General features: G+C 38.9%; 1 protein-coding gene across 1 annotated transcript in view; it reads right to left on the bottom strand.

The window, feature by feature from the left end:
* MACROD2 (mono-ADP ribosylhydrolase 2) overlaps window positions 1-24,457 on the bottom strand; it is a 905,314-nt gene that overhangs the window by 699,545 nt on the left and 181,312 nt on the right. The window contains exon 4 of the mRNA XM_075708098.1: window positions 11,254-11,283. Coding sequence (XP_075564213.1) covers window positions 11,254-11,283 — 30 coding nt within the window. The remainder of the gene's footprint in view (window positions 1-11,253; window positions 11,284-24,457) is intronic.

Here is a 24,457-nt window from a genome sequence, read left to right as displayed (position 1 = left end):
ATTGTTTTGGGGAAGGCAAATATATTACCTATGAAATCTTTAATTTACTTACGAAACCATATACCGAACTGGTAAGTACCATAACAAATACTGGTTTGCAGACCAGGGTTTAAATACACATAGAGTGAAACACGGTTTATGCTTGGAACAAAGAGGATGACAGGCTTGAGGTTCCAGCTGGAAAAACAGTGCAATTGTACAGTTGGAGGCAATATCATAATACATATATGCATAGAGACCGTGAGCCTGCAGGCAACTTTAATTTTGGCAGTTCCTAACTTGAAGTACTTGCGTTTGCACCTTAATAACATTCTTTTAACATTGTGTGCGTATAATACGCTCATAGATCGCTCAGCCAAGACATAATTGATTTAATCATCCACATTCATGAATGATTTGTGAAGCTTACATGACTTTGCTAAGTCGCAGTCCTGCCCAATAAAAATTAAAACAGATGCCTCTATGAAGCCCGGAGAAACAAGCTGATAATGTAAAAGGAACAGACTGAACTGTAACAGTAGAAGTGTGACAAAAAATATTTTGTTCTTTGCTACTGTATATGTAGCCAAAACTACAACACTACAGATCTGTCAGTCCAAATGGCAAAAAATCTGATCTTGAATTTTAGGAAGATAAATTAGCTTTAAAAGAAACTTGAATGATAAACCCTACACAGTACAAGGCATTTACATAAGAACAAGGAAAAAGGTGTAAATAAGGCAACTTTGTAAAGGGGAAAAAAAAAAAAAAAACAACTATTTTACACATAATTATAAGGTAGCAGTTTTAATAGGAGAGTCACTGAAGTTCTTCTGCTGTTGGAAGAGGCTAGATTTGGTAGATAATAAAATTAGATACTTCCCTAATCCAGGAGACTCTGTGTTTTTGTCATCAGAAAGATTTTAAAATGCTTTGTTAGTAATCTTATACAAATTGAAAATAAAAGTAAACAGCCTTTCTCTAAATATAGAAAAGCCCAAATAAGAACAGTGAATTGCTGTTTATTTAGAATTACTAATGGTGGCAGCCTCAAATACGTCACATTTTTCCTATAGTCAACTTCATCTCCATTAGTATAATACTGGTTATCTAGCAGGATCTTATTTCCAGTTGGTGGTCCTTCTGCTAGTCCTTCAGAGAATTCGCTGTATAACCAATTAAGGTCTAATTGTCAGAAAGCTGCTCTCAGTAGAGTATGTTTTCTCTTTTTTCCAAATATCATCCTGTTTCTACCCATGAAACTGGTACTAAAATTAAAATTCCTCTGCCTTCCAGATAGGAGTCAAAATTCCTATTTGCAAATGTGATAGAGGCATTATGAAACCCCAGCGAGTTATGCTTTGCCTTCAGAGAGCTGATTTTTGCTCTCTTCCATTTGGACCTTTTGCAAAACATACGGTTTCCTTGTCTCATTTTCCCAACTGTAAAATGGAGAAAACATTATTTCTCTGTTACACAGCAATTAGGATAAATGCACCAAAGGTCTGCAGAGCATTTAGATTCTGTGATAATAATGCTCATATGGATGAGGTTCATCGTGTGTTTTCTTTCATATCAAAGCCATCCTCAGCAGTTCCTGTCCCTGCTTACTTCACACTTCAATTTACTATTCCCCCACTACAAATGATTTTAAAAATAAAGTCTAAATTGAATCTACAAAGTGATTCAGGCTAAACTTGAAGCCCTAGAAAGGGCAGGAGAGAGGGTGTGTGCGTGTAAGCTTTTTTATTTGTTTCTTAAATCATAGGAGCATCATTTGTAGCTTGCTGTATGGCATGAGAATGAAAATTAACAACTGGAAGCTGCATTGCCATCCAATTTTATCAGTTAGAAAAGACGAGCAACTGCAAAGACAGACTTGTACATGCAGGTTTTCCACTAATGTCTCTTAAAAATAAGTTCCACCTATATAAGAGTTTTAATCCTTCATTAGCAACCACCACATTTCTTTTTTTTTTTTAGTAATGCCAAAACTTCATTCCGCTTTATACTGTCTGTTCGATAGAGGGTTCTCGAAACTGGAAGGAAGAGAACTGCAAAGATAAGCACACAGAAAACAAAGGATGACGGATCTTTCCAAGACTCAACCATCTTGCCAGCTGCTCTGCTGGAGATTTTCTTGGCTTTTGAAAAGCTGCATGTTATAATCTGTAAGCATTTTGCACAGAACAAAGGAACTTTGGAAAAATGTGATCAGCAAAGAGTGACTCATAAATGAGTAGTGAACCTCTGTGGAAAGAGCAGAAAATTTGAAATAGAAGGCGAGAGGTGAATGCAGACCTGATTTCATAATCCTTCATTCTATGCGGCACGAAGAGAGTTGTAAACTCTTTCTATAATATCAGTAATTTCGATACTTGGTTTTTGTTCACCTCTATAGTTTAATCCTGGGTTTTACTGAAGATTTTCTTTGAAAATATGGTGACTAAGAAGTAATTGCTTTCATTAGAAACAAAAAGAAGAAACTGTTGTAAAATCTTTCCATTACGGGAGGTGGGGCATTAAGGACGATGACAACCTCCAATCTCTGACCATTGGGGAATGTGAGTTTTCATGGCCGAGTACATCAGCAGACATAGTTACAACGATCTTCTCCCTCCTTCTGGGGAGGTGTTAGTATCATGCAGTGCCCATATTTTCATATTATTGGATGCGCACACATTTTAAAAAGAATAACCAACAGGGATCAACAAATAGGTGTTGCCATTTTTCCATGCCTTGCTGCTCACACCTGTGTCATTTATATACATTTGATGTAGAAAGTAAGGAGCTTAGGGCTTAGAGATACTTTTAAGGAACTCTCTACTGATTAAGGTCTTTGTTTTATATTTAGGCATACCAGTGCGAAAGCTTCAGTAAATGGTCTGATATTCAAGTGTCTCTATGTCTACAAGTCAAGAACCTCCATCAGTCCTTTATTTCATTTGTTCTATTTCTTTTAATATCAGCCATAAAAATAAATAAATGTGGTTTTTAAATGTTTTAAATTGCATTTCGCATTTTCCTCCTACTGAATAGTCAGTACTTCCGTTACAGGACCAGGAAAAAAGCTGTACACCTGAAATCTGAAAAACAGATTTAAAACCACCACCCCCCCTGTTTGAGCCTAACAAAATATGTCTTCACTGCACTGCTCGCTTCATTCTTACCTCAGCAAAAGGGACACTGTCGAGACTGTTAGGCGTGAAACTGAACAACTTTGGCAGGTGTCCCAATTTACAGATTTTTCTTTAAGGAAACCAACCAAATGCTTAATTTTAAAAACTGTCTTCTGTAGACTGGCACATATAAATACTCAAATGCCTGACTTAGTATGTTCTCATTGTAGCACGCAGCCACATGTGTCTCTTCCTGCACTCCCAGGCTCTGTTTTCACCCTGGGAGCTGTGCTCTTCACCTTCAACTACAGGGGCAGAGTCTCAACAGAAGTATCCTAAGATGCTTGAGCAGCACCTCGGTAAATGAAAAAATAACTATATTTTCTGCATGCAAGACATACATGCGAGACACAGACGTAGTAGTTGTCTATATGTGGAAAAAGTGTTTAACATTTTCAGAGCATATGTCCAATTCACGTAACAAACACACCATCAATTGCCTTATACATCATGTGATATCTGTGGATTAGGGAAGGTTTGTGATCTCTCATCCCGATTTGCAGCTCTGTCCCATAACATGAAACAAAAAGAAAAAAAAAGACAGACATTCCTTACATAACTGCCTGCCTTTTCGGCATGGATTTTTATCAAGAGCACCTTAAATTTTCAATGACCATGAACTAAAGGTCTTTCCCAGTCTAACAAAATTAATGCCATATTTTTATTTATACACATGCGCATGTGTGCGCGCACACACACACTAAGTCTGACTTTCTGAAAAGACTGCAAGATTCAGTCACAAATATATATAGTGACATGCATATCCATAAGTATGTATATATGAAAGCCATATATATATGTGGCAGAAACTGTGTATGTTCATTTTTCATTTGTGGGTACATAACACCATAATCACCTCCTAACAAAATTAAACAAAACAAGGAGAGTCAGTGTGACAGTCTATCTGAGCAAGAAAAAGGCCTTACAATTAAGTGGGAGCTCAGAGTGTTGCGGACTCAGCATTCAGTGACTGATGAGTGAAAAATAAAACATCACCTTCTAATGCCTAATTAAGTCAACACAGCAGCAATATTAAAATGTTGAGGACAGCAGTGAGTAAGTATGCCTGGACACACTAAATTTTAGATTATTCTCATGACAGAAACATACAGTCATGTTCCTGTACCGCTGGCTGGAACAGGAGAACGACTTTAAAGGATCACAGGCTGAACATTTATTTTAAAAAAGTCATCATTAGGGGAAGTCATTTATGTGCATCAACAACTAACTATATGTACACATTTGAAGCTTAACACCTGATCACATACCTGTATCAGTTCCTGTAAATAGCAAAACATAATTTATTTATTTTTTAAGTAACTGCTGGGAAAGTGTAATTAACAGGATACAATTAGGCAATAACTAAGAAATACTTAAAATCAATCCAGAGACTTCCTGTTTATGATTATGACCCGTAACTATAAGAACGTATAAAGTTACTGGAGAAAGGAAGTTAGCACCCTATCTAGCCAAAGAGCAAAATATATATCATATTTAAACAACACCACCAAAAAAAAAAAAAAAAAAAAAGAAAGAAACTCTATAAAGTAGAGCACACACTTAAATACAGTCATGGCAGTTTGGGTTAAGGTTCTTTTGAAATAAACTACGCTTATTTATTTATAGAGCTATCATCACTATATCTCTAGATACACTACAAAATGAGAAATTCCACTAATTTTAATTAAAGCTGAACTGAAACTCACACGGAAATATCCATTGCAGTAACAGAAGGTAAAAAGCAAATACACATGTACAGATTGAAGAAAGAAAGAAAAACCATTTCAAGAATAACTGACCTGTAAAGAAAGACTTTGCTGACATAGGAAGTTTGAATAAATTCTATAAAAGTGGTTAAGTTACAGAGAAATCTATTTGCTTTGATCTAATCCAACAAAAAGCTCATAAACAATAACAAGATTTTGGGCTGAACCAAACACCTTGAAAGGGTTACAGTCTACCCTGAGCTACTGGGCTACCAATGGAACTAGTACTACAGCTGTACAGAAAGAAATACATACATACATAAATATTAAAATTTTAATTGGCCGATGCACTGTCACAGTGGGGGAACTGGCGGACAGAGCCCTCTCAAACCCCCTCTATTTACAGAGATGAAAAAGAACAGCATGCAAATAATAAAAAGAGATAACACACTTTAACAACGCTACAGAATTGCAGCAGCAATCTTCTAGCAGAAAGAAAATTAATTAGCAGCAAAGGCAAACGGCCATTTGCCTTAAATTATCAGTTCTTCTACGTGATCATTATTTGCTAGGAAAATCTTTGTACCTTCATCGCTATTATCTAAATACCTAAGATACGATGACGCAGTGTACAAAGCAACTGAAAGCTTTTGAAGCTAGTTGAAATCCCAGATGAAGCACATTTGTTCCATGAAGCCATTTGTTGCAAGCACACCCCAATCTGACAAACGTATTTGACATGATACAAGAAAATGCCAACAGACCAACATAAAAAAAAAAAACCAAAATAATAACGCTTATTTTCTTGATGAAAGAATCCTGTCACTGCTCCTTTCCCAAACTCTTTCTTCTCCTCTCAAGGGATGCATTCATGTTATGCGCACGTCATGCACAAATTTGAACTTTGGATTTAAACCCTTGCTTCACTTGCATTTAAATTATGTAAATATCAAGCCCAAGCCCTGTGAAATCCAAAACAGAGAGCATCTCATCCTGGTTCAGGATAAAACAGGCTTGTCTTCTTCCTGTTACACATTTTGAATGGGCTAGTGTAGGGCCAGTCTAATATTTAAAGTATCTCCTTTTACATTGCTGTGGGGTGCTTTGCAAGTTGTCTCATTCCTGCCTCCAATTTTCTCTCGTACAACTGTCGCTTCTCAGGGTCATGAATATTCATTTGCCATCTAAGTTGATGTCAAGTTACTATTCAGACAGTGAAAAAACTTTTTTTTTTTGCTAGAGATTTAACTCTCAGAAGGAGGCTGGAAATGGTTAGTAGTGTATCCAAGTCACAGTCATGAGAATACAAACCTCACCACTGGATGTTAAGAAAAGACATTTATGTTGCCTGCTCCTTCCTGCTGCTACTGACTGGATAATCGGTGGCTTTTTGAACCTATTAGTCTGAAATTAATTGACAAATAGACAGGGTGGCTGGCAAACACCAGGGACTTTGTAGCAGCACCCTACCAGCAGTTATCCTCTATTTCTACAGCATTAGCAGCAGCCGTGATGGTTTTGCTACACACCTGCTATACCCATGTTTGAAGACAACTCCACCATCAATTTGGGCCCAAGTGGTACGACCCAGATGCTCAAACACTGGTACCTAGCGGCATTTCAGCTGCCCCAGACAAAGTGACCCATCTGACCCTCAGCTGCCATTCTGGAAAGGTGCAGATGCCCACCCAACCCTGTGACCTGTCTGCCAGATCCGTGCCTGTATCTCGGAGAGCCCATGGGGCTGATGTGGCACTAGATGCTTGCACGCAGGCGAGCGTGGCTGCTCGCACGTTGACGTGGCATACTGACCCTCGCACAACGTCTGTCTCCTCTGTCATGGGATTTTGTGCTCAGGCTCAGCAAAAGACTCTAGCCATTGAATAGCTCATTTCCCTCCTGATAAACCCATTTTCCAGGATAGAAGTCGGTCTATAGTAATTTCTTAGCAGGAGAAAACACTTTTTTGGCCACTATTATAGTCTAACACAGAGGTAAAGGCGAACAAAGAAGGCAAGCAAATCCCACTTTCAAAATGGAGTCTACCCAATAACGTACAGAGAAACCCAGTTCCCTAGTGTGATCATGAACACAATACAAGTTCCCCATGCCATAACAGTTGCTTAAAATGGCATGCCTACAGACTGTATCTTGGCAGACTGGGGAGTAGGTCTGGTCTACATTTAAGATATGCTAACATACTTATGGCTATATAGGAATTAATTTTTTCCATGCCAGCAAAAGCCGTAGAAAAGACAGAGTTACACTGGCCAAAAAAAGAGAGAGACAGAGAGATGGAGAGAAACAGAAGAGCAGACAGATCTTTTGGGGCAACTAACTTAAACTGGGTCCAAACAATACTTACAAAAGACTGTGAATATAACCTGTCTCCTCTCAGACTTTTTAAAGGCAAGATTACCATTTTCAAGTACAGAGCTGACAAAAATTATGTTCATAACAGGACACACTAAACGATGATGTCTCCCTTCCCCAACTCTAGCACAGGCAACAAAATCTTACAAGTTAAAAAAAAACTAGCTTGCTATTTTAAATATACCCTCAATTTAAGGTCAAAGCAAGCAAGCCAATCCAGAAACCAGCATGCAACAAGAACTTGATTACAGTCAGCAAATGAAGTAAAGGAAAAATTAACACCAAGGCAAAAAAATGAAAAAGAGGTGGGGACAGTGGGGCACAAACCCCCCCAAAACCGCCAGACTATCCAAAACCGTTAAGGGGGAGGAGAAATCTCAACTCTTGCTCACTTTGCTTTAACAAAGTGCATGAAACCACATAATTTCATTCCTTGATACAGCTGTAAAAGAATGTAAAGAAAAAAATTGTCATGTAAAATAGGGCATTTCGATTTCTCAACAGCCAAAACTTCATGATACATTTTTAAAAGGGGTCACTTTTTCTCAAAATATCAAATGTTTTTTCCTCACTCCCTCCAAATGTAGGTAATTTTCTTAATAATCTTCACCTTTGCACTGTTAAACATAATGGGACAAATAATACATGATGCACAAAGAAGTCGTAATGCTGTGTGCAAGTTAATAGGAGCAGCGAGATGCCTAATGTGTGATAAATCTAGACCTGAAAGAGAAATATGCCTCCTAATTAAAAATCAATTATTAAAAACAGTAAAGAATGAAAAAGAAAAAAAGGCTCACTCACCAAACTCATAACGAAATCCTGGAAACTGCAGAGTTATTTGAAAAGCAGAAAGAAACCTTCGACATCTATATTTAACTAAAGATTCTTCTAAAACTCTATTGTGGGTTTCTCGATTTTATGATTAAACAGTTCTGTGAAAAATTGTTCTGGTATCTTTTGTGCTTTTATCACTTCATTCCAAATGGTCATGAAAATGAATAGACAGCATTCAAATGGGGAATGCAAGAACAAATCATTACTCTGGTTCTGGGAAATCAAAGTACACGGATGTCCTGATGTGGCTCCGAGGTGACGCGGGGCTGATAAGCAGCCGCCGAAAACCACCATCACCTGAACTTACAACCCAGTGTGCTAAGTTGGCCAACAACATCGCCCGCTGGGCTGCTCAACAGTTCTCCTCCAGAAGATGGTTTTAACGTATGGATTGAGTAATTTGCAAACGTTAGATCAGGCTGTTCAAATAACCATTTCCAGCTATTTTGTGTTCAATTCTGGAAAGACTTCAAACACAGAACAGCTCAAAAGCAGCTCAAAATCACAAAACCTGTTGCATGAGCTTGGACAAGCGGAAATTTCTGGGTTTCATTTTCTGTAAAACTAAGATACATATTCATACCCCCAGCAGCGACAGAGAGATTAAATTAACGAGCGTTACTGAAGAGATCTGAACGCCATTATTGGAGAAACTACACTGGTATTATGCATTATCATAAATATTCAGCATCTGCAATCAAAAGGCGGCTTTGGTGTTTACGTATATAATAACGTTTTAATAATTCACTAGCAATATTTCACACGGAGTGCTGCTGCCACTTCCTTCTGGAAAAAGGAAAAAAAACATATCCAGAATTTAAAATCCAAACCCATTCAGCTGGAAAGAAAATGATCCCTTCTACAGAGAAATGCACGTTGCCAGTGAGAAGTCATTTTTCCAAGAGGCAGGGGCTCTGGGCTTCATCTGCCGGCGGCAGGCAGGTGGGCCAGCCAGGGCTGCCTCCATCTTGTGCTCCCCTGAGCGAGCTCCAGCCTGCAGACCCCGTGCACCCTTCCCTTCTCCGAAAGGGCCATGGACAGTGCACGCACCCAAGGATGGAGCCACAGACACCCCATGGTGGCTGCCTAAACTCGGGAGTACTTTGGGAGCAAAATCCTCAGGGTTTTTCCTCGGGTGAGTGCGCCCTGAGGATGTGTCAGCCACCCTCCCCGAGGGCAGCTCACGGCACCTCCAGCGCACAAACGCAGCCCCTCAGCCATCAGCAGTCAAACTCTAAGCTATAAAAGAGTCAAATTTGGTATTTTACCTGCATCGCAAGCAAGGGGGGATGTTGTTATCCTTCCACCAGAGATTAAAGGTTCTGGGATTGTGTTCCGTGGGGTTTTTGCCCACGGCGGGCCTGCAGGGAGACCTCCTCTGTGAGGAGCAGGGACCTGCCCTGCGCCAAAACTCAGCGGCCACAGGAGCTTCCTGAGACTGCTGAGGAAACCGATTGAAGAAATGGTGGTAAAAGCCCAAAACTACGCTGGGGCAGGAGGAGAGAGGGGAGATGCAGAAGAGGAGGTGCAGCAGCACACCGACCCAGCCTCGTGTGCCGCCATCACCTCAGCCTGCCCTGAGGGGGCGGGAGAGCAGGAGGTGGCGGGGGGGGGGGGGGGTGGGGTGGGGGGTGGGGGTGTTTTTAATTGCCAATAAATTAACTTGATTGAAACTCCCCCACTTTTAACACATAAAATACAGGAAAAATCCCGACTCGACTCACAGCGTGGGCTCATCCAGCCAAGAATGGAGGGAGAGCCTCATTATCTAGTGCCACGCTGACTGGACATCAACTTTTGAAGTATGGTCCAGCTGAATAAATACCATGGAAAGTCAATAGCCAAATCCTTTCAGCAGCAGCAGCGCTCTGAGAACCTGATTGGAATTTGAACATTTGCATTGATTTATGGGGTTTTTTTGACGTTACCAGCTCAGAGCAAGCGCTGGAGAGGAGGTACACGGATGGTTCCGCAGGAACACGAATGGCTAGCGAAGGATTATCTTTTAAAGGATTATCTTTTAAACAAAGAAAAATTCGGTATACTGCAAACAACTAACTCAAATCAAAAGAAACAGATTAATCCAACAGGATTACCAGGTAAGGCTTCCCTGTACTTTAATGTCCAGACACACAGCTGAGAAACATGAACCATTTTATTTAGATGCTCAGGTGCAGTTGTCAAGCACCTTTTCATGGTCCACAAATAAGGCAGGCCTGTTCAGTTAAAGCTGTTAAAACAAAAGCTTTGACGACTTATTATCCTCAAGCCTCACAAGCAACAGCGATCTTCTGTCTTTTTGCAGAGCCCTTTCCTTTACCCTTGCATATGTAAGCTCTGATCATCAAGTCCTTTTAACTCCAGCCAGGAAGGAAGATTAGTCGCTGCCTGTACTGCTCCTGCACTGTGAAATTTCCAGAACTGAGCTCTTTTACTTCCCTCTGGGAGGCAGGGGAAGTCACAGAAAACTGAGATCAAGCTCTTCATGTTTTGGGTTTTTTTTTTTTTCTGAATTGTTAACACTCGTGTAAGCTTTTACGGCCACAGTACTGCAGTATTACAAAAAACAGAACAGCATTGATCTACAGCACCCGTGTATTTGGAAACAATACCAACTACGTGCACTGGTGCCTCTCTGTCTTACGAATATACGTGTTGGTAGCATCTCTTATGTGCACCAAAGAATTATGTTGAAATCTACTTGAGTATTCTGGCAAGCACAATGGGGTAAGCAACCAAGTTAAAAAACAAAGTGCAAAGATAAAACCTCATTAATTTACTAAAACGAGTTCTTTCCATGTTTTAATCATTTAACTTTTTTTAAAAAAACTATTTAACACGCATTCAAGGTTCCCCTGAAGTAAATTAAATAAAAATCCTAAATACTTAAACACATCATAACTTAGGGCAGTCCAGTTCTTTTATGCTTCAGTTAGCCCCATATACACGTCAGCCATAGTCTAATCCAGAGGGGAAAACAGATTCAGCGGCAGTCACACACCCTGCCTCTTGATGATACAAAGCGTTATTGACTTTAGTGAGTTTTCCCATCTAATAATTTTACTTTTCTACCTTTCGAACTTATTATATATTGTTTTATAACCAACTAAACACTACATTTGCTCAGCATATATTTCACATTTATTTAAGAATAAATACAGCATTAAGCAAAGACTCACCTCCTCCACCTCCAAGAAGGCTGGAATTAGCTGCAAGAAGAACAGAAGGAGAATCGTTAGCATTGAGCTTCCTAAATATAGATGGAACCAAAACAGAAGATGTTTCACAAGAAATTTTTCCATTGTTTCAGTAACTTTGCTACTCTCCACTTACCCAAAAACATTTACTGCAAAAACATTTATGTAAATTGTAACTGCAATCTTTACCTTTGCACTATTTTGCAATATCTTTGAACAAGTAAGCTAATAAATAAAACAGTAATACAATTATTAAAGCTTAATGTGTTGAATAGCTTATGAAATTACAATCTTGAATTTATAACTCTATAAACCACATTCCTTTTTGATTACCAAATTAAGTAAAAGTCTTTCATTTTAAAGAAACATAAATAGACTTTGATGCAACTTTTGATTAGCTCTCCTTGTTTTCTACGACATGGGACCTTTAAGGATGACAATGAGAAACTGTGGCCCCATTGATATCAAAGGGTCTTTTACCATTGTATGCAATTAAGTTGGGATTTCACTCAGTGTGCTTAATTGCCTCTGTACTTTAACCATCCAGCTACCCATGCCAGAAATGGATAAATCACTTACGGAAAGCATTTCAGAGCATGGTGATAGAAGATGGTTCTTCAAATTAAGCTAGCACAATTGGAGCCACGCCAAACATTTTCCTTTCACTGCCTAGGCAAAAAGAGAAGGAAAGCCTAGGCTTCTAAGCCTGCCTTGAGTATAGTATTCACCCTTTAGATGTGTGGGAAACAAATCCCTGTCCTGTCGTAATATAGATAAAACACGCTATAAAAGCAAGAGTGTAAGGGATGGACACAGGTATTTCTTCTTGCTTGATGATGAGTAAAGGAAAAGCAAGACATCAAACCATTTCCTGCCCCAGGACAAGGGTAGATGGCAAGATACACAGAATAAATTAGGTGTTTTCCAGTATCCAAACTTTCTACTGTTATACATTACTGTTTCTGTGATTTCCCTCTGCTTCCTACATAGAAGAATGTAAACAGCAAAGTCCCTGCTGTTGTTTTTTTCCATCACTTTCTTGAGACTCTCACAAAAAATTGACAGTTACCTCAGTCTTCCTCATTTCTTTTTCAGATACTCTGCAAACATCTTTGACTTAACATCCACTTGCAGCTCAACCATTTGCTGCCAGCTTTCCCTGACACTGCAGTGAAACTGTCTTCATTGAAAAGCTAAATTTTCCTTCGAAGTAGCACACCCAAGATCTCTGATTTATAAAGCAACATATACCATTAATACTACTTTCTTCTAGTGACTCAAGAAGTAGCTTTATATGATTCAAAATGCAATGCTCTTTAAAGAAATAAATATGCAGCTTTATATCCAGCATAGCTGACAAAATCAAATCAAAATAAACTGCAAACTACAGGGACAGTTACCCATCCTAGGACTAGTTGTTCCTACACTCATTGAGCGAGTGAATTGTTGAGACCAAGACCTAGGGGGACGTCTCGTGCATCTTTCTGATCTCAGTCTGGTTCTAATACTCTGGAAGATTAGGTGGAGGAAAATAGGGCCAATAATCTTTGTTTCCAAACCAAAGCCATTTGTAGCCATTTTCAAAAAAGTGCCTGACTTCCTTTTTGCTGTCTGGATTCTTTCTTTAGATGCAACTCAGTAAACCAGCTGAAAACTATCCACTATTCCTTTTGGTTCAGATTTCTGACACATCACTGAGGTGAACTGGCTCATGGAGAGATACACAAGTGGCAGAACAGTGTGGCTAGGAAAGAGAAGATGGGGCAACACAGTTTGGAGAAGACACTGCAAATCTTCCCTTTTGGCTGTCACATACTGTTATATTAGCTCAAGATCCTTAACTTTCATGTATCTACATGCCATGAATCAACTACGTTGCTAGGAGATCACTGTCACAGTTACTCTGCTTTTACATAGCATAACAAGACTGCTTCAGACTCTTGGTTATCCTCTATAAAGCGCTAGCATGGAACAAATATTGCCATATATAAATTGCCTTTGAAAAAGATACAATGATAGTAATAATAACTGTGTGCAGACATATTGCAGAGTGCCACCAAACGTCAATCTTTCTCTATTCACCTGCTCTTGCCCTCACTGAAATGCACTATTGAAGAAAGACACAAATTAAAACCAGCCCCACGTATTTCTACAGCAGCTTCCAAAGGACTCCTGTAACAGGTAATATAACCTTCCCTGCAGTAAAGTGAGTGTATCTGAGACAAAATTCAGCATTCTTCATATCAGAAGAAAATAAAAGTAACAAAGTGTCATCTACTGCCGTAAGTCTGCTATTCAAGATTATTCTTTTCGGCACTGTAGAAAGCACCTACAATTACAATTCTAGCTCTTGAATGAGTCGAATTCCAGGATTTCAGTTATTATGTTTCAGAGACTTAAGAGACACAGCTAAGACCAGCTATACCTCACTGTAACCAAAGTTTCCACTGCTAAAAAAGTTTCTTCTGATACCCAGCCAACATCCCCATTGCAAACTCTCACTCGCTGGCTTCTCTGAGAATTATGTTTCTCTCATTAACTTTTCCTGACAATGTTCATCTTTCCAGTACTTTCTAAAATTTGTTAATAACATATAGTATAACTCAGCATCACACACTTCTCTATAGAAACAGCAAAAACAGTTCAAACAGATTTTTGGCTGCAATGCATCTATTACAGCTATTGAAATTGCAGTAGTAATTCATAGGCACCTTCTTTTTTCTTTTTTTTTTTTTAAGCATTATGCTTGGCTATTAGGAGGAAAATCAAACCATTTTCCTGTGATGCCAGGAAAGAACATGACTGAATTATATTTACAGCATCCTTTCCAGAAACATAATGTGTCACTCAAAAAGCAAGAACTTTTATTTTCAGATTTTTTGGACTGTACCCAAAAAGTTCAATAAAATATACCTCTCCAATTTTGGGAAAGCCTTCCCATTAAGGAAGTAACTTATCACTTACCACCTAAAGAATACTTTCCCCCAGCCAGAGCTGAGGATTTTCACCTGGATTCAGAGAGGAGGTCAGCACAGCCCCATGGCTGTAATCACATCATATTACGTTGAAGCAAGTATTGCCTCTCTTCTCAGTCTCCCAGTATTAATCTACAGCTGCATTTTGTCCATCAGTGCTCCCAAATGATCAAGTCTTGCAAAACACTTTGCAAGGGGCTCCTGCTGTAGAGGTTCAACTATGGGTAGGTATGAGCAACCAGCGGTGGGACCCTAGGAACTTTCAACCTCCAAACTTGATGCAGTCCAAATTGCTCCCCAGGTTGCACCGCTACAGTGTGTGCACGTACAACTCCCCCAGCTGACTCAGGGCATGCACAGCCTTAGGTAGCACACGTTACAGCATTTGTAGACAACTAGTAAATCCATCTTTACTAACCTCTTGTCCTTACTGCTCTATTCCAGAGCTGAACAAGATTCTCAAGTCAGAGGAGAGTTGGGGTGGAGGAAAGAAGAAGACTGAATTGCTACCAAGTTACCAAGACAAAGAACAGTAAAAGAAAACAAACAAGCATAAGAGGGGCTCCAAAGAAATGTGAGGTAAAGACTTCTTGCACCTCATTTCATTCCCTACATTACCCTTTGAAGTCGACCTGCCCAACCTTTCTAAAGTTGCCTCCTTACAAACTACAGTCTACTACAGATTCCTGGGCATTAATTCTGAAAATCCACTCACAATACAAGCCTTGAAATATTATTTTAATATGTGCTCATTTATACTAAGAGGAGTGATGACACGGAGTGGTCAGGCAGCCAGCAGACTACGTACTTCCTTGTCAGACAGAAATACAACACAAATCCAAAGCCCCATCCAAAACATCTCACTTAGCGATGGCCCGCAAGAGGCAGCAGAGGTGACAGCTCATCTAATTTTAAATATTTTTGCCTGCACCAGTAACACAGGCTTCAATAAAAAATAATAATAATAAAAAAACAAAACAGCCATATCTAGGGACCAGTTCCTGTGGTGTATTTTAAATAGCGGCTTCAGGATGAGACAAATCACAGCACAGGAGATGTGTATCGCCACTACTTTAAAAGGAGTCTTGAACTCTGCATTTTGAGAGACGGATCTCACCCTCACAGTCTGCCTCAGTACAGCAAACAGAAATACATCCAGAAGTAGTAATACGGCTTTCAGCCCTTTAGTTCTAGATTTCTTTTTATTAGATACATTAGAAGTAAAAAGTGTTTCTACAAAGTTCAGGCTCATCTCTAAGAAAAAATCCACTCTAAAAAAAAATCCACTTAAAGAAAAAACAGTCTCTAATCACGGAGTATAACCATTTAGTCCTTAATGAGATGTTTATGACCCCAGATTCAACAAGAAATTCAGTATTTCAAATGATTCGGCACCTCAATGGACTAGACTTTTATGCTTTTTAACATAGAGGAGCAGCACCAGGATCAGCGCTACTAAACAAACTCCATGAATGCTGGCCTTGTCTACCCAGAAAACTCCACTCTTGCTCTAAGGAATAAAATTCCTTTCAAAACAGTTCTGTGGGGAGAGAGGAAAAAAAGAAAAGAAAAATAAAAGACCTGGGAGGAAAGAATTTAAAGTAAGCTTAGTTTCTCATTATGGAATACCCACAACGAAATCTCTGGTTACTAAAATGTACAAATTTGAATAATGAATATACCAGCATATTTGACAAATAAGAACTGGACATGAAAATTTTAAATCTCAGCCTTCTTAATAAGTTAAGTCATATAGCTTTCCAACACTTTTTTGAATGAATAAGCAGACCAGAAACTCTGGCACAAGTCTCAACATTTTCCTCAATGTTCTCTTTACAACAGCGTTCTTGCCAAGAAGTAGGATTATTTGAAATTTTGTGGAAAGCAAATGAATGCTGAAGAAGTTCACCTCAAGTGAAAATAAAAATCTTTCTGTGCTGTAAGCCAAAAGGTATAAAAAGTGAAAAAGGATGTATATATGGGTTGCTTAAACAGACATTTGCAGACAGAGAATTGTTTTTTTTGCTGTCAATTCTGTGGAATTTAGAAAATAGAAATGATGCGAATACCAAATTTTGTGATGTCTCTGGAGATAACATGCTTTTAGCTTTGTTAACAACATAGCTGAATAACTCTGGTTACTTTATGTTGGCATATACTCATCTGACAACATTTTAAAAACGTAAATTCTTCTGGGAGCATGTCTTTGTCAAGTATTAATGGCACTAGTAACTTAAATTGACATCTATGTCATGCAGCCATGCATCTGTCAGTATAATAAAAATATACTTTTAAAAGCTTACTTGATATTGTCTGACTTTGGCAGCAGATGCTTGAGCTTATTTTGATGTAAAAAAGATTAAATATTTTTGTCAATACTTTCTAATTGTGAAATTTACTCAAGAAGACATCTTTATAACTGGCAGTGTTGTAAGATGCAAGACATTCTATTGCCTCAGACACCATTTTTATTCATCAATAAAACATCATAACAGGCAGCTGGTGAGCAGAGTACCAGTAATTTATGGAATGGGAAGCTACATTTCTTCTGCGTGTTTTGTGAGACATCCTTACCTGTCACTGCATTTTGTTTGATCTTTTCTCAAGAAAGCAGAGAGAAGTGAGCTAACAAATGCACCTTGTACATACAGTCAACCATTTTTAACACGAGATGTGTTTTGGCGCCTTAAAGTAAAAAGCTTTAGGCCTAAAAGATCATGAAGTAATTTTGAAGTATATATAGTAAATAAAATACAGCCATATACAATACACTACAGTATAGTCACCACTGTAATTAACTTTACTCAAAATACTTTCTCGCACACAAAGCCACGGTAATCAGGAGAGGTAAAATAACATTATAATAACAGACTGGGCCAGATTTGCAAAGTTATGTAAGTGCCTAATGATGCAAAGCAGAGACTACTGGAAATTAGAAAACCACCCAGCCTACAAAATAAGATCGACTTAAAACGTTCAGGCACATCAGTAACTACCACTATTAATGTCTTCAGACGCTTATATGCCTTCTGTAAATACAGCCTTCAGATACTTACTCAATACGGAGGGCGTGACGATAACCTGCATGCAACCACGCACCAGAAACAGCTCCATAGTATGGGTAGTGGCAATTTACTCAACTGTTTTCTACAGTGCAGAAGGTTTCTACAAACAAGTTGCTTCTCTCTATACCTGGAAAGGGCTTTCGCCCCTCTGGACTAACACCAATTAGCCGCACTGGGATTTAATCCTTCGGCTGACGCACACAAGCTGGGGCCTTGCGGAGACGGCCACGCGCGGTGGGCCAGTCCCTGTGCAGGGCTGGCTGCTCTGCGCACCCTGGCCCTCACACTGCAGCTCCTTGGAGCAATCCCTGTGTTGGCCAAAGACTTGGCCCTGACCTGCTCTGCTCCTGAAGGCTCTTAACACTCCTCTGAGTTTAGCCCAAAAAGGATTTTTGCTTGTTTTTAACGGTGATTGAGAGCAGATCGTATTCTGAATACACACCCAAGGACTTGAGGCTCCCACGTATTAAGAAATCTCCTCCTCTTCTGCCCATTAAAAACCTCTGTAAATAGAAGTGACGGTCTACCTGGTCTATTTTATTGTCCAGAAGCATGACCTAATGAGTCCGAACAATTCAGCTTACGACATTTCCATCATCTGTGTCAGCAAAATTGGAGACAAAAGAGAAAGACCTAATTTTCCATGCCTTACCTTTTTCCCAGATACTGGAAGTGCACAGTACAAATTTGTCCCGCTTTAAAGAGAACTAAAATCTAACGGGATGCTTTGTGCAGTTAAAAGTACAGGGTTTGTATTTGGAGCTGATAAAATAGCTTTGCGGTTTACTCCAGTCATACAACCTGTGCTCTTCTGTTTCCCCCTCACAAATTCTGTATAGAGAACAAATTGTTAAAACTAAGTTTTGCCATCTTTGCAAATAAAGTAGTCATTACCTCCGATTTGAAGCTTGTAAAGGGTATTTCATAGGTAGATTAAGGAAAAAGAAAAATCAGCATACTAGTAAGTGCTCTGGAGTTGTTCCTGTCAAGGAAATTGCCTTCACAACATTCTGAATTCAATCAGGAAACAATAACTGTCATAACTTTTCAGTTATTTTTCTTCTTCTAATACATTACCAACTCAATATATAATGTGCATTTACGCAAGAAAGCTATTTTTAAAAGTTATATATTACACCCATTAAGCTTAATCAGTCATATGCAAAGTGCCTCTGAAATCTGATACCAAGAGTAAAAAAAAAAAAAACCAAAAACCACCAAACCAAAAAAGCACACCACAAAACCAGTGTAGGCACTGAACTCAGGCAAAGCAGTATTCAGCAGCAGCATCACTGTACTGTGAAAACGGTACAGAACTAAGCATTCAGCCATCAGTCTGGCATTTAAAATTTAGAGTACATCCGAGGCGTACCTTCAAAGTAGAAGGAGCAAAATGACAGGTTTTTACCTTACAGTGAAACACGCTAATTGCTTTAATGCAGAGTGAGAGAAAATTAACAGAAACTGAAGTTGTCTAACACATACTGAGAAAAACACGTGAGAGAAAGCGTTTGGCCTAGAGTCATCCCTAAACGCTGCTGTATAAACTTCCATATGGACTGAAGATTAGGCTCCAACTTTAAAAGGAGCCTAAACTTTACAGTAGCCTGAGGACTCCAGTCACCACAGTTGGTTCTCGGTGGGGAAGTCAGTCAAACACAGCAAAAAGTGTAACTTAGAAGAATATCCAAAGAAACAGATGAACTTGTTTTTAAGCATCGTATTCATCAGATCTTCAGTCCCAAACACAAGAACATGATTTGCAGGTGAAACCCTGCAAGAACAGCAGTTCACACATTCATACCAATGAAATTCATACCCTTCATACCCATCCACCGGTATTATTTTCAGCTGGACAGAAATGCCTGTTCCAAATCAAAGGAAAGAAAGCGATGCAAAAGGAAAAGGTTTCCCGCCAGCGCCTCGTGAAGGACAGTTAGGAGAACCTGTTTGATGAGGCTGATCTCATCCTTGGGAGGGAGAAGATGACAGACTTGTTGAATCAGAAGCTGCAGTTTGAAGGGAAGGAGCTAGAAAAGGCTAAAACTGGCTGGTGAGCACAGAAACATCCATCGTCATATTTTGCACGAACCCCTTTGCGGAAGGCAGGCTCGTTTTTCACATCCCTCTCATTCTTTCTGGCATACATGAGAAAGGCACAAAGCAGGAATAATTTCATTCCAAAACACAGGTTGATAAATTGTCACACACACTACCAGATGCTAAAGGGAAAGCTATGAATTAAGATTTCATCTATTTTGAGTGTCAATTTGTGGTTTGCTCAACCACTTAAAGTTGCCTTCTAGATCATCAAGGTATTTTAGAATATAGCCAAGCTGAAACATAAAGCAACAGGAGCTTATTTCAGGGCAGAATAATGAGGAAAAAAATATTCAGGTCTACTACAGCCAATCCTTCATCTCATAATTTGGGCCATTTGTGTGGTTTGTAAATGTAACATTAAAGGGAATCAAAGTGCTGCAGTATATAATTAATCCATTTAAGTAGAGTCATCATCAATACTTAAAAGCCTATGCAAAATAGAATAAGAGGTAGTCCTAAGTTCTACCTGCACAATTAGAAAAGCAGTTTTGGTAGTAATTATTTCAAAAATTAGTGAAATTTACATAGTTCATGCATCTTTCCAGTATCCCAAAGGTACTAGAACGTGTTATCTGGAATACAGAAAAAAAAAGTTCTTTGTGCTTTGTTTGCTTTTGTCTTTTCAAAATTTCAGCCAGCCCTGAACCTCCCAAAGTCTACCTATACACAAGAACACTAACCTACAAGATTTTTCTTCTTTTTTTTTTAAAAAAAACATTGGTATGGTACTTACGGTGTAGCTAATCACAAGATTTCATTTCAATTTCCTTCACTAGGAAATAATTACATAATATTTGATTTCAAGAAGGAAAACGTCTGATTGCAAAAAGTTTTAATAAAGCAACAATTATGCTCTGAAAATAAAAAAGAAATCAAAAGGTGATAAAACCTAACATATTTCAATCTTGGAACATTAACATTCAACATTCAGGTTTCAAAACAATAAAAACCCCTAACTTGTTATGAAATCAAAGTCCAGTGCTGAAAATAAGCTACCTGGGGCCCTGCCCTGACAGCAGCGCAGTGCGTTTTTCCATAGGGTAACCAGCAGTAAGAGGTACCCTGTGGTGCAGGCACACCCCGTGGTGCTGCTGATTTACTCCAAGGCAGTCTAAGCAAGGTCAAGCCTGGCTACAGCTGCAGGCCTGACCTCAGTGGGCGTATTTTGGAGTAAAAGCAGTAAGTGCCCACACCACTGTTTTTTCTTAGGGTATTAACACTCACGAACAATATTCAGTTTAAAAAAAGAAGAAGAAAAAAAGGAGGGAGAAGGAAAAAAAAAACAAACAAGAAAAGGCACACCTCATGCCCTACCAAAACAGCCCTCGCAATTTTTTCCAGCTATGCAGACAAGACATCACTTGCAAATTTTGCCGCAAAGTTCGAGGAAGGCAAGGTGTTATTGCACTGTTTTTGCAAGAGCAGCCTGGAAGGAAGATTTTGACAATGAATTACAAGCTCCTGCAAGCAACTAGCGCAGACATGTAGGATTTGAAGAGCCTGCAAGTAAAGCACTGAAGTAAGGTCTACTTTAAAATGTATCCAGCTGGGGGAATGTAACATGCTCTGCATATGAACGTCTTGTATAATCTCTCTAATGATCCTTTCTTTATATAGCCTGAAATTAGAAGCAGCTCCCACTGTGGTCAGTGTGAGCCACATTACAGAAGAAACAGAGAATCTGGTTATGTATTTTACTGTACTTTTTTTGTTGTCAAACATAGGCCCAAACTGTTGCTATAGGGCTAAATATTTGCATGACGACGGTTTATAAGGGAAAGTGGAACTTAATAACCTCAGTGGTTCAGTCAAACCAGGAATGATGCATTACAGTAAAATATGGACTGGACATCTTACACTGTCCATAAGAATACTGTCCCAAATCTTTCTGTATACTGGTGTTAAATGTACTCTCCATACTTTATATTAACTGATTGTTTCAAAAAGTTACTGTCTATAAGCCAAAAAGAAAACCACAAACTTCAGAAGACCATAAAAGATATTAAGAATAAAGGGTAGCCAGCAACTTACTCTATCAGAGAAATCAGAAATTGCCCCTTTTACGATAAAAGTAAGTCAGCTTAGTCAGAGGGAGATCGATTATCCTCTCCATTTTACTGTTCCTGGAACATACAATCCATGACATGTCTTAAAACGGAGACACATCATCTAAAGTTTGAAAAAAATACAGAAAAAAAAATTTTTACTGTTAGCTTACCATTTTCACATGCCCTGAAAACTTAAAAAAACTCTGTTCTGGAACTTTAAAGAAAAGGGAGCTCACAAGTAATCAAAATGATGTGAAGGCCTGTAGATACTTTCAAAGGCATGACAAAGCCAAGAGCCCAGATGAAATCCCTGGCAATGACAGGATTTCAGATTGTGTGGGACAGTTCTTTGTTCCCGTCGGGTTGTTAAGGGTTTCTAATTTTTCCTAGCTGCAGATGCTCACGCTTCATGATTTATCTCAACAATCGTCAGGTTGGAGCCGTACTGCTCAGTCACCTGCCTACCAAACAGTGCCCTGCACCTTATTTGCCTGCATATCAGCTGCGTACCTGCTCCTTGGGTACCCCATGGCTGCGTGAGAAATAAAGCAAGGAGTCAGTTTTATTATGATCTCAAGATACCTCTTTACCACTAAGATTACAGGCACTTCTTAATGATGAAGGAGATTAAAGCTATTATCAAAAAAATGCAGTAAATAGGCAGTGTTGTTATAAGATTGTGCATTCAAGCAGATAATATCTGGCAGAAGCAGTATTAAAGCTTTGATGAAAAAAAATTTACTGAGGTTAGGCTGGACAGGAATCTTCCATTTTCTCTGAAGCGCAACAGGAAGGTAGGCTGGCTGCGCTGTCGCACGCCAATAATGCCACGCAGAAAGAAATCGTCACGCTCCAACAACTAATCACTAACTTCATCGTATACGCACCAGAGTGTCACCACTAAAATTTCCCATCCTTGCTTCCTGCTAATTCCACTGGTCAAATTTAGATATGGAAACGTTGCCTGCCCGTATGAAGCAGGACTCATGCTACCTTGTCGTGTAGGGTAATTCCCAGTTAGACAACGTACTTGAGCTCTCTAGAGCAGCCACGGCGTCTGGATGCAGATCAGAAGACCACACGGGGAAGACTGATTCCCCTAAATGGCCAATGACGAGATGTAGGCGCTGTCAGGTGGAAATGCAGGACATCTGTGTGTTGTGAATTCAAGACGGATGATGTGAATTCACCCTCTGGTGGCAAAGATGCTTGTGGTTAATTTACCATCATCACCACAAGCACTTCCACCACAAATCCTTTCAGCTATAACCACTACCCAAAACCGCAAGAACTGCTTGTACTTGCTATTTTTGCTAACATTTTCTTCCATTGCTTCTAGTAACAGTTTGCCCATTGACTCAAGAGTAGTACCACTGGGTAAAACAAATAAGGGAACAAGTTTGTCCCTTTGCCTGGGCCACAACTCAAACGCAAGCTTTTGTGTATACCATAGCACCTAATTGTTGCAGGAATTCTCACGAAAGCCTCAATAAAAAGGACTGTGGCTCACTAATCAGACAGAGGAAACAAAGCCAAAAAAAAAGATCCTACAAACAATTTCTACAGACAATGGGACCAAAGATAAATTTGGGAAAGCTGATTAATCACTTTAAAACATGCTGCTCCTTTTTTTTCCTTTTTTTTCCTATTACTGAGTATTTTTAAAGTGTTGATCAAATAAGCACATCTGTGGTTTTGGTTTTACCTATCTTTCTGTAAGGCAAAAAGGGAGACAAATACACATAGCACAAAAACCACACTAGGATGAATGTGTGCAGTCCAAGGTTAGTTGTTTTTCTCCCAAGTGCTGCAATGTACACATGCATCTAGAGCATCTATACATGCATCTAGAGCAACTTTCTGAAAACATGTTCTCAGTAAGTTGATATTTTAATGAGTTATCATTCCTTCTATACTTTATATCAGGAACATTCAAAATCTTAAGAAGCTCCAAGCTTTCGTATAGACCTTTTGCATCACAGAATTAGTATGTAATTCAGAGTGATCTAGTCTACATCTAGGAAACACAAACAGGGACACTATCATCTAATTTGTGCATAGCAAACACTTCATTTCATTATTCTAACATTACTAGCATGATTTATGAGTCAGCCAAGTACCTTGAAAAATGCATTGAGAAAACAAAGACAGAATTAGGCAAAGTAAAAATGTTGCTTATATGAATACAGAGACGAGTAATGTCAAAGGATATTACAGGCATCTTATGCTATATATAAGCACATCTGTAAGGCAGGTAAAGCATGTTTTTATAGCTGCTCAGAAAAGAAAAAGATTAATAATCTTTTAAAGCTCTCTATAAAATTACATCTCTAGTGGCAATTAATAGAGAGCAGCCCCAAAACACCAGTCAAATGCTCTAATCATCAGGGAGAAAGAAATTAAATGACAATTAAAAAAAAAAAAACCAAACCCACTTTATTGAATATGGAAAATTCTGCTTTCTCCTGGAAAGCAACTACAGCAATCTCATATTCTATAACCGCATTAGCTAAGAAATGTTTCAGTGGATAGCTAGAGAAGATCTTATGTCCCTGAAGCATCAGGTAGATAGATTACAACATGAAACCTGCACTACTAAATACATAGTGTAAGTTTAAGGTCATGATTTGCAGGAAGAGATGTCATGTTAATTTATTCTATACATACCCTACCAACATGTATAAAAGCCACAAACAGTCCAAAAATTTTACCAGAATTTGTTACAGGCAGCAAAAACCATACTGCTCTGGCTGGAATGAGTGACTGCGCAGGAGCACGGCTCTTTTCTTCCCCCGAAGTCTCAGGCAGTCTTTTCTTTATACTTCAAACAAATTAAATCTACCGCAATTAATGATTATAGTTTTTCCTTCAATCAGCCCATATTCCTCTAGGAAATTAACTTAGCTATTAAAAGCCTAAAGGCTGGAAAGGAACCTAGTTAGATGAGTTTTACCTCCTCTGTATTGCCTGTGTATCAAATGCAGTTTCCCCACTA

This window comes from Pelecanus crispus, chromosome 3 (assembly GCF_030463565.1).
Source record: "Pelecanus crispus isolate bPelCri1 chromosome 3, bPelCri1.pri, whole genome shotgun sequence".
NCBI lineage: Eukaryota > Metazoa > Chordata > Aves > Pelecaniformes > Pelecanidae > Pelecanus > Pelecanus crispus.
The sequence above is the reverse complement of the archived record's forward strand: the minus strand, read 5'-3'. Positions and strand labels throughout refer to the sequence as shown.